This window comes from Acanthisitta chloris, unplaced genomic scaffold (assembly GCF_000695815.1).
Source record: "Acanthisitta chloris isolate BGI_N310 unplaced genomic scaffold, ASM69581v1 scaffold25100, whole genome shotgun sequence".
NCBI classification, from domain to species: domain Eukaryota; kingdom Metazoa; phylum Chordata; class Aves; order Passeriformes; family Acanthisittidae; genus Acanthisitta; species Acanthisitta chloris.
In genome coordinates, this window is record NW_008650290.1 from 91,123 (window position 1) to 103,010 (window position 11,888).

Consider the following 11,888-nt stretch of genomic DNA (forward strand, 5'->3'; position numbering starts at 1 on the left):
CAATGCACCAGGAAAAAACCCAAAAGTATTACAGCCTTTTTCTTTTTTTCCCTCCTATTTGTCTAGCAGCACTGACAGTGGCAAGGATGCACTTAGCAGTCATGATACTCTGGTAGCTGCTTATGAAATACAGCAATGCAACACTGAGTCCCTTCCTGAGCTTGAAGAGTGCAATTTAAAGATTGGGCAGGTATTAAAACTAGTCAGTAACAGCTCTTCTGAAACATCCTTCTGTACTTATCATGGAGATACAACCATGAAAATCTCCTCTGAAGTCACTTTTAAGACTTTCACAAAGAACAACCTCCCAGTTAATTCTCTGACACTTGAAGAAGGACACTGCACTCACATTTTTGTGATTAACGCACTTCATAAGAACAAGCTCTCTGTAGGCTCTTTTAGCGTGGGTTTGGTTCTGAAACGGTCGGCTTAGCTTCTTGATTGCAACATTCCGTTCAAGGATGGCATCGTAAGCTGCACTGTAATTAAAAATGACAGTATTACATCTCTAGTGTCAAGGTCCTTTAGGCCCTGACAGTTGCAGCCTTTTTCAGATATCTTGTATCATGTCTGCAGAACCACCAAATCTCCAGGGTTTAGGGAACGTAATACAGCAAAGTGCTCTCATATGCTGTATGATTCAAAACGTAAAAATATTTCCCAGCTTCAGAGTACTAACACATGACAATCTCCACAAAATAATGCAGGATTTCTGCTTCCTAAAGCTAGTGAGTTCTTGCCATCCTCTGGCACTCATGAACAGACCACCTAAAAAAGATCCAAAACACTTAAAACATAAAAAGCACATCAATTTTACACAAAATCTTCACACTGAAAGGAAGGGAGAAGATAGGAAAAGTAGGTTATGTAAAGGTCCCATGCTTTCACTTAAGCAGTTGCTTAATATCCTGATGACAATTAGAACATCAATGTCAATGTAAGACAAAAAGACGTTAAGAAAGCTTTAACATGTAGATGTCACTGGCAGTTAACTTAGTAAAATGACAGAGTAACACTTTGTTTGCAGACTAATGCCAAGACTGTCATAGGATTCAGTGCCATAGGCAGTTTAACTGTTTTAGACTGTTACTGGGGACAACTCCCTAACATATCACATTTCCCTGACAGGAAGGCACAGCTTGTTTTTCCTGTAAGAGCTAATACAACAGCTGACTACCATGCAGACTCAGGAAACATTTATCAGGTAGTAAAATTGTCTCAGCAAGGAAAATACTGTTTCCTTGTCTCTTACCAAGAATGGTACTCAAACCTAATGAAGAATATCTGCCGGTAAACAGCAGCATCTATTAAATCCAAGTTGTGAATTCAAAAAGCTGACTGTCTGTATAGTAGGTAGACTTGAATAATTTGCACTTTTTTATCATTAAAACCTCTAGTCACTATAGAAGAAAAACAATAAATTGTAACACATGCACCAGTAACTTTCTTTGGTTTACATTTTCCACTATATCTGGAGTTCCCCAGCTGCTCCCAAGATAAGGATTATCTTATGAAAGACTGTCCGAAAGGTGGGCAGGAAAGACCAACCTGGGACTCCTGTACCAGTATTTAAAGCTCTGCATCCCCAGGACATAACAGGAGCCTTAGAATCTATTTCAGTAGTAGACCATCTACTTAATATTCCTCCAAATCAAGAAGGATCAGGTTTAAAAAAAAATAAAATCTAAATACAGACCACTACCACCAACAAACCAACTCAAATGACAAGAATTGCACCACATCTCCTCCAGTCATGGGCACAATTTAACCACACAAGAACTCCAAGTTCTCCTCAGGATAAGCAGAGAAGTTTAACTAAAAAAGGTTCCAATTACCACTAGCAGCAATTACAGAATGACACTAATTACAAATCAGGTTTTTAATCTTAGCACTAGGAAGGGCAGCAAATTTGGAAAAAAGGCAACAATCTATGACTGCAAATCAGAAGGACAGTAATAACATCTAAAGCTTTTGCTGGCATTTCTATAGCAACTAAACAAACTAGTCAAGCAACTGTCTAAATCCTTAGTATATTAACACACATGCAAACTAAATTCAGATCAGTTTTTCTGCTGCTGCTACTTAGAGACCAAATAATCCTAATGCCAGCAGATACCATTTCAGAAACAGCAGAGCTCTTATTCAAGGAATTATATTGTCAAGTCATATCTTCCTAAACTGCATCAAGCACTTGCATATTACAGTAACAGTCAGCATTACAAATGCTCACTAACAGGTATCAGGGACTACTTGGATTATGAAACCAATTGGAACAGACTCCTAACAAACAATTTCAAGAAGTGCAAGCATTTACAAGCAGCAAATATTATACAGAGTATTTCTGGATTTTGTTTCACTGCAAGCAGTGTGGTTTAAGATTAGGATTAGTTTCTTTCTCTAGTTTCTTTTTCTCCCCGTTAATTTAGTGGACTCAGCACAGCTGGCTGAATTTGCACAGAAGGGCATCAATTTGGAAGCTGGAAAGGACACATGTCAAAAAGCAACAGCTCTAACCCTTGAAAAATGGCCAGCAGTTACCATAGCTGTTTTGCACATAACAGGTGTATCTCCACACTCCTGCTCAGTAAGATACAACACTTAAAGAACTTGAAACATCCTGTTAAGAAAAATGAAAGGTATAGACAAATTTTAAAAGAAACCTTACCATACTATCCCTTGTGCTCCTGATCCTATTGGTTTCAAATTCTGATAGCGTTTCAATACAGTGAAAGTAGAGTCTCCAATTTCGACGCTGTAGAAATTGTTGTCACGCTTGCTCCTGCTCATGACGGCGACTTGTTAGTTCACTTCATTCAGACTTTGCTTCTGGCCTATGTAGGAATAAATTTGAAAACCTAAGATTTTACAACTGTACGTAATCCAACAAAAGGCAAAATCCCTTACAAGACACAAAAGACACTTCTCCAAATAAGTCCCATATGGAAACATGTTATTTTCAGTGTCTGCAGCAATGAGATGGAATGTGCCTGAAATGTTTTAATTTTAGGAGTGTCCCTAAGATAGGATTCTAGAAGGGCAAACATAATAAAAACACAAAAGTAAATAGATAGTGGCAAACATCTGAGGTGGGAATAACAGAAGACATAAGGCAGAAAGCTACAAGTCGTCCAGAGAGCTCCAGGAGTCCTACCATCCCCTCAGACATGCACATGCAGCAAGGGAACAGGGTTTGGGCCACTATCCAGAGGTTCCATCCAACCTGAATCATGAATGACTCCATAAATAAGTGACATAACATCAACAAGTCTTCCAGACATCATCAAAATACTCTTGGTCACACCTGCCAGGTACAACAGTCACTGATGTGGAAACACACACAGTTAATCGAGGCCAGACAAGGAAAACTGACCTTGTCAGAGATGTCACATACTAGCTCCTATGAATAAAAGTAATAGTCACGGCGAGAGAGAACAAGAATAAGAAGAAACGATGTATATTCCACTAAAATCCCCTCATATTGAAAAAAGAAATGCAACATCTCAATGCAGATGGCCACAGGAGAAAAAAATAAAACTGCACTGTGGCTTTTACAGTATAATTTCTCATGTCTTTGATGCTAACTGTGCACTTTTAACTTTCACTTACACAGGTTTTGAGTGTAGCTGTAAGAGATGCCTAGCAGAGTAAGTTCTTGTTTGACTAGAAGAAATTTCTTTGTTTTTCTAACAGCAGCAGCGTGCTGACTTCCTTTGTTACTAATTTAAGGAACATTTTCCCATTATTATTATTCAACAGCCCCAAAACAACTCTTCCCTTCCCTATGCCCTGACACTGCACATTTGTTAAATTCTAAACAAGCTTTGAAGACACAGACAGTGCAAACATGACCTCCACAAACACTCACAAATGGTGTACAAGCAGAATCCTTAAGAATCTCTAAACGTACCAAACTCCACTTTCAATGAGCTAACTTGCATTCATTTCAGCTAAACAGGTACAATAAAACACACTCTGGAGTTCTTTGAAGGACAACATTTTTAACTATTTGATATATTATAAATTGAAAACGCACAACTTTTATTGGCATTTATCTCAAAAGAAATATCAATTTAAAAGCCCTTGTTTCAAATACTGTCAAAACCACCAAGTCTGTGTCACAAACACTTAACTAAATGCCAAAGCAGCTTGTAGCAGTGTACTGGCAGTTCTGCTGAAGGCCTCCTTCCCCAGCTGACAGAGGAGGCATAACTGGACAACAGTAACTGTTCCCTAACACAAGAAAACTCTATACAAGCAGACCATAAATGGTAGCTCTGTGGGGTGGAGGCTTACTGGAGGGAGCCAATGAGCCTGATTTCTTAGCAATACATGACACCATCCCCAGATCTTTCTACTCTGACCCTTTTATCACATCTTTGGACTCTGCTGCTTTCTCAAGACTCTCTTCACAGGTGTACTGACACATAGTTTTGGAATGAAAATGCCCAACAAACATATAATGACAAAAAACCTGAATTAGGAAAGAGAAAATGTGTTGTGGATGGTATGAAACCAGCCAAGTTTTTGAAAATCAGATAACAAAGAATGAAGACAATAATTCATGTAATCTTACATCTGTTCATCGTCAGCTGAGGAAAAATCCCAATATACTGAGTTTATCCACTAAAACTGTATTAAGATCTAGTGACATTGAACAATGTAGGATTAGCTGGAACAGCTTAGCAGATAGAGCTCTGCTGTTTGATATCAGCATCAAGATAATGAAAGTTTAATACTTTGCTTTGGATAATTCCTCAGAGACAAATGCAGGAAGGACTGCTCCCCTCCCTCCATCCAAGATTTTCAAATGAATGTTGACACCTTCCCATTTAAAGGTCAATATTTTGAATAGCCAAAGCCAACTGTTTAAATTTTTTTTTTTTCAATCTGGTAAACTTCATAGGATCAAAGAGTGAAACTAAGCAAGTGTCGTTTAAGAGAGACAGTATTCTCTTAGAAAATAACTCCCTTATAGTAACAGATTTGATGTATATACCACACACAGTATTATAATCAAGAAAATTTTATTGCCTTATAGCTTTGTTATGTTTAAAACCATAAAACCCGCTTGCCTATGTGTACTGAGAAACTTGCATTTACTAACCATTTTGTAATTCACAATAGTATTTTAGGCATGTAGCAGCATACAGAAGAAATCTTGTTTATTTTTACTAAGGTAAAAAAAGCCAACTGTGTGTGTAATCTTTCCATAATAAGGCTTTAACTCCCTTCTGAATACATAAGCTTTGCAGTCACCTAGGTACTCCCTCCAACCAATTCATTTCTCTGCTACAAAGATACTTGAAAAAAAAAAATCAACAATTTGAACACATGAACAAGACGTTATAGATGTTTCTCTTCTTTATTTAGGCAGTCCAATGAATAGAAACTTTGGCTGTAATTAATTTCAAGCTTGGGGAGCAAAACCATCTCGATTCAAGCAAAATTTGATTTGAAAAAGCCTCTTTCAATAAGCCTGGCATTCTCCATGGGTATGGAAAGGAAGGTGAGGACTCAGCTCTTGTGAATGGTGAGGTTTCTGCTCCTCATGCCCAGCAGAGAGTGAAGTGGCAAACCCAAAGACTGTTGAAGAAAGGGAGGTTCAGTCTAGAGTGAGATGATGCCTGGCTGGCCTTCTGCATCTCATAGTGATGACCAGAACTGGGTGTCAGCCAAATATTTTGGAACCAATGTACATGTATAGGCAAACCTATCCTTTGTGCTTTCTCTCTCTCTGGCTAGTGGGTAGATTCCCTGTCTTCCCTAGTAGCTTTGCCTTGGGAGACAACCTGCAGAGCGCAGGGGGTCAGACTATGAGAACGTAGTACTTCCTGGTGAAGATGATACAGTTACTGGCTAAAGTGAAAGACATAATTTAGATGCCAAACTTTGTCAAAAACTTGGGTTTTTTTTTTTTTAGTATCACCACACCTACTGCAATAGTCGAGACTGTAAGCCTTTCAATTGTGAAGCCTAGACTAGTGTACAAACAGTTGTGGGTATTCTGTAAGAGGCCTGATGTACCTGGCCTATGCCTTACTTGGACACAGCCCTAAGGCCATGACCCATCACCACCCTTGTGAAGATTAAAGGTTTGTCAGACTACTACTTGGCAATATTTCCAAGCCCTAAAGAGCAAGACTGGGGAGATGAGTTTTGCAGTGCAAAGATTGCTTTTGCAGGAAATATTTAGAGCAGGAAGCGAGTGAAAACAAACAGCCCTGCTGTTACATACAGCAAAACCAAACATCTTCTGCACCATTTCAGGGAAGGGACTGCTGGTTTAAAGAACTCCTGAGAAACTTCAAGTGAGGGTGTAATGCAGAAGTAGTTAAAACACAGAAGAACAACAAATACTCAATAAAACTGGGAAGTTTTTGTACTTCAATATACATTTGCATGCAGCAGCCCTGGAGCACCACTCCAAATGTAATGTTCTATCTTTTAAAGACTAACATGTATGTAGTGTCTTGTATCACAATATGCACCAAAAAAAAGAAAGTCAGAAGTCCAATTAGGATATTCTTGTTTACTGTTACTCAGAGTATTGACAGTCAGCACAGCTCAAAACGTGAGAAGGATGAACATACCAAACAGGTTAGTGGAACATATACATTAGTCTGTTAGCCAATGAATCAGAAACAAGCCTATAAAATCTTCATCAAGTTAATCATATGCTAAAGCACATGCAACCAGAAGCACAGTAGTTGGTTCTTTTCCTATTATCTATGAAGTTTGTTCCCATAAGCTTCATATCAGATTGAAGGGTAGGCTTGTAATAATGGCCAAGCAGAGAAAGAATTCAAAGTACCCCAGACCAATAGATAGGACAGAAAAATTGTATCAGTTAAACAGTGATAACAAGAGAGAAGAGCGAATAAATGAGGAAGGAGAGAGGGGTATCTCAAAGTGAGGAAGGAGGAGTATCTCTACTTGCATCTAAATTGTCATTCCTTTTTCTACAGCTTTATGTGCTGTTCATCAAAAATTATTAGTCTATACTGTGATAACAAGAGGTACAAACTCTCCATTTTCTAAAACCATGCTCTGCTAGCATAAAATAGACTTACTCAGCTTCAGAAGAAATGGAATAAATTCTCAGAAAACCCATTTCTTCCACATTTTGTGTGGTAAGCTATTGTGGGATGCAAATAAGCCACTTGGATGTAACACACTAAGATCAACACAGACAGAGGTTGTAGAAAATATGTACATTTTACCCTACCCTCTGGCATTTCATCTGGCCATTACAACTTCCTCAGACTGAAGTACCCTGACATCCATCTCCTCTTCACCCCTTGCCTCAGTGCCTCACAACTTCTACATAGTTTTGTCTATCAGCCATGGAAAGCGTAAGCCTCTCATTTTATAACCAAGTTTACTTCCACTCAGTGCTTTGCTCCCACTCAGCTCAGAACCTGTTGTGTTCCCTGCCTCTTCATCTCACACAGAAGCATCCTCAGAAGTGCTGCTACTGCCCAGCTCTATAAACAGCTCACAGAAGAAAGCCAAAGACTTAATTTTTTCCTATCTGTTAATTTACTGGGGACTAGTCTTATGAAGTCTAGCTTCAAAGATCCACAACACCAAAAATCTTAGTCTTTAAATATTAAAGTAAGTCTAAATTCAGAAACTGTCAGACTTTCAAGATTCTTACACAATGTATGCCTTCAATGTCTTTCATTAAAACATGATTAAGCTATATCAGATAAGCTCGCCTGCCTCAAATTTGACATTTTGTTCCATTTTCTAGCAACTTTGCAGAAGCACATATGGGAAGAAAAGCAAGATGCAGTCTCCAGATTTCTATTATTAATGAGGAAACTAATAATACATTTGTACCATTAACTGTCAACTTGCTGGAATGCTGTCAACTGTCAGCAGGGGAAGAATCCCACAGAAAACTTCAGTTTCCTCTCACATATCAACCATTGTGTCTGTCCTTGAAAACACTGTGCCTAAGCAAATTTTGACACATGGCAACCTTTTACTGGCAGCCTGCAACTAGTCAAGCCTAATAGAGATGTAAAAGCATAAACATAGTGAACCTGTAACTCCATGAACATTACAAGTACCATGTACCTATGGAAGTAAATATGGCTAACCTTAAGAAATATGAACATTTATAAACATGTTTCATTGACACCTCATTTAGCTCCTCCTCCACAAGGAAATAATACTGACAATGAAGACTGGCCCAACTTTAAAACAAGAATATTTAAAACAATTAAATAAAGAAACCATGTATAGCAATGTCTGGGGAGGTATCTCTGCCCATAGCAGGGAGCTGGGACTAGATGATCTATAAGGTCCATTCCAACCCCCAAAATTCTATGATAATGTTTATAACCAAAGATGCAAACACCTTCCCTTTACTTCTGTTTAAAGGCATGTACCTTGGCCTGCCTCAGTAAGACTGTTCTATATAAAACTTGCTGACTTCAAGATATCTGGATGATAACATAATGCTCCATTTTAATACAAAATTTTGTCACCAATACAGAAAGCATCCAATTTTTTAATCAAGATAAGGACAATGTATGGACAGTATAGGTGAAAATGTTTTTCCAGTACAGCCTGAATACATTGGAGAAACAGATGATTTGGGGATAGAAAGTACGATGGGAAAGAGGAGCTAATTCTTTGCTCACACAGCTTTCACTTTAATAGTCCTACTACAGGAGCATTAAAAACCTTAGAAATGGCCAGATGGACTTAGATAAAACAAAAGATTCACAATGCAAAATTATATAAACAATAAGAATATATTTGGTAAACTTGTCTTTGTAGAGTGTGTAAACTGATTCCTTTAGAAAGCAGAGAGAGATATGGGTTGATGGTCATTCCAGACCCTGTTTTATTTAACGCTTTTTACACCTATGATACCACTGGACAGCACTCTAAAGGGCCTTTAAAGCATCAGAGCTTCAACTCTGAACAGCACACTCCCAAACTGCACGTGAGCTTAAGGTGTTTGACCAGAGCAGGCACAGTGTGGTTCAGTGGTTTATGGCTGTGTGGAGCTTGTCATACAGATGGTTATCAGACCTGTCCTCACTGTGCCATTATGGCTGGATTTTGGCAATCTCACATTTTTGCTTTTAAGATCAATCCAGGCTCATCTGCACTAGGACTCCAAGAAGTTTAGCTGAAAGAGCAGCCAACTTGCCCATCTCATAGGCCTCAAGTACTGTACATCTGAGTTGACACAAGTTTATGTATCCATGATTAGAATTTAACTGGGAAACCATGTGCTTTCACCTAGATATCTGAGTATTCTGTTGGCTATCACACCTCCTAGCATTCATATCAGCTAGACAGAGAGAGAGAGAGAGAGAGAGAGTGAGAGAGAGATCACTTTAACAACAACACATAATTATGTATAAGGTTATTTCTCTTATGCAGTGACCTGAATCCATGCACTGCAGGCATACAGAGGAACAGAAAAGAACTGGCTTTGTGAAAGAAAGGATCTCAGTTTAAATAAGAGCACAAAATATTTTACCACCTCTTCTGCACTTTCCCTTCACTAGAGATAACAATCAACAGGAAAGCTTCAAAGGTTGCATTAAAAACTGACAAAAGCATACATTTGAGGAATGTCTCTTCTGTTCAGACAAAGAAATGGAACTCAAGAGATAATTTTCCCACTAGGGACATGGAAATAGAACAGGCTAGAATACTGCCAACTGTAAGAGTGGAGAAACATTTGCTCTGCACAGCTAAGTCTTTAAGACTGCTCTTAATTGCTGATTTGTACCTCCACTAGACAACATGAAATGAAAACCCAGGATTCATCCCATGCTGTATTGCACAACACCTTACCCTAAATATCCTTTTATGTAAGAAATGACACATATTGAGTTTATTCCTACTGCAGTGAGGAAGTACAGCTGAGAAGATATTTTCATACTCCAGTACCTCGAAATGCAACAAAACAAAAACATGAGAAAAAACACAGGTGAGAACGACCACCATTAATTACAAGGTTTGCATAAAATCAGACTTGGTGTTCATGTTCATGGTTTCTAAAGCAATCCTGTCCTAAGAGCAAGCATAAGTGGGCTTAGTCTTGGAAGAAAGTCAGGATGCTAAGCCAGCAGTCTTTGGGGTTAAGACATGTATGTCACAGGTACAACATAAACCCCAACTGAGACAGCAATCCACCCATACATGCTGAAGACTGGGGTCTCCTGGGCAAAGCTGTTTTATGATTAAAGGAGATTACTGCAGTAGCAGGTCAGAAGTAGAAAGCAGGTCATGACAGTTAAAGACATGCAGAAATGGAAAAAGGCAAATTTAAAATAAAACAATTGCATGTATTAACACATTAATTAGCAATATAACCAACACGACATAATAGCATAATCTACATATCAACGATGACTCAGTAACTCCATTTAGAAGGCATCTAACACTATGAAAATTAATATTCTGGAGGAATCTGTGGTTGACCTAGAGAAAACCAACAGTATTTCAAGTACATGCTAGATTGCTACTGAATGCAAAACAAATGCACAGTGTACATAAAGCTCTTGCATTAATGAATTTTGTTTAATTTCTTTGTGAAAATACAGTTCACACATAGCTGATTTGTATGCATCATGTGTTTGTGAATGCTTGCCTAATTTTCAGCTGTCATGTTAAAAGGCTTCTGGACATCTGCTAAATGGATAGGGCAAATACAGCTTAGTTTTCAGATATGTAATGTAACAAATGCTTCAAAGGTTCAAATTTAGGAAATGCAAGAACAAAAGTCTTCTGTTTCTTAAAGGAAACTTTCTAACTCACAGCTAGACACAAAAGTAATCCAAGTTTTAATGCTTTCTTTTTCCATAGTGCCCTTGAAACCTAATGTTTTGCTTCTCAGTACTTCCTCTTCTGTTAAACGCTAATGCAGATAAGGAATTTGGAAAAAGGAGTTTACAGTAGCTGGGTAAAGACTGCAGCAAGATATTACTAAAGCATTACAAATGCTAAAGATGTCTGAAAAACCCCAAAGTTTATTCTAAAATGAGTTTTTCTCACTGTTGACTATCGGATTTGCATGGCTTTCAAATGACACTTTCACAAATTGGATGGTTTTATGCTGAACAGCTTCCACAGGATTGCCTGAACTACCACTGATGCTGACATGATTAATGAGTCCTTTCTAGCTTACGTGTAACAGACACGAAGAGCCTTGCACCTCATCTACCATATGCCTGCAGTACACAAGTGCTGTGCCTAGCTGACACCACTCACAGGAGTGGCATAGCAAAAAATGCAATTCTACAGTCTCATGTCAGGGGATATTTTCCACTAGCAACTATTAAACAAACCCACAAATACACTGGAGTGATTCTTCTGTAGCTCAGATCCCTAGAGCAGTACTTGAAACAAACAGTACATTTTAACCTATCTTTTGTCCACCAAAAAATTAAACTTCACTAGTTACAGATTCAGTACAGCAAAGGTGGTGGACACCAGATCTAGTGTTCAGCCAAAAAAGTAATGAGACAGGGGAAACCTGCATTAATTCAACAAGGGCACATTTAGATTTCTATGTTATGACTTGCCTACTGCTTTCAAGTTCAAACAGAGAAGGCTCAGTCGCTTCAGTTTGCTTGAGGAGATTTAAAATGCATTTAACTTTTTTAAATTTTGGGACTTTTACATTTTCTTTTTTAAGAGTAGTTTTTAATACAGAAAATTCAGAGGAAATTACTTGATTTCCAAGACCCTGTTGACTATTTAACAATACACAGATAGCTTTCTCCACTACAGGTGGTAACTTCAGAAAAGGCAACAGGTTTGCTATAGAAGAATAAAAGTGGCTGTAAAGCAAAAGACTTTTAAGTACACAACATCAAATGAAACTTGAGAGAATATAATATGGACTTTGAATC

At 38.2% G+C, this 11,888-nt stretch overlaps 1 protein-coding gene across 6 annotated transcripts in view; it reads right to left on the bottom strand.

The window, feature by feature from the left end:
• MAPK8 (mitogen-activated protein kinase 8) overlaps positions 1 to 2,834 on the bottom strand; it is a 21,781-nt gene extending 18,947 nt beyond the window's left edge. For 5 of the 6 annotated variants that reach the window (XM_009084481.1, XM_009084466.1, XM_009084473.1 and 2 more), the window contains exons 1-2: positions 2,666 to 2,834; positions 350 to 479 (exon numbers count right to left, since the gene is read on the bottom strand). In XM_009084481.1, the coding sequence (XP_009082729.1) occupies positions 350 to 479; positions 2,666 to 2,787 (252 nt within the window). In that variant the 5' untranslated portion in view covers positions 2,788 to 2,834. The remainder of the gene's footprint in view (positions 1 to 349; positions 480 to 2,665) is intronic. The other variant, XM_009084496.1, reaches the window with a different exon arrangement.
• Positions 2,835 to 11,888: the final 9,054 nt, after the last annotated feature.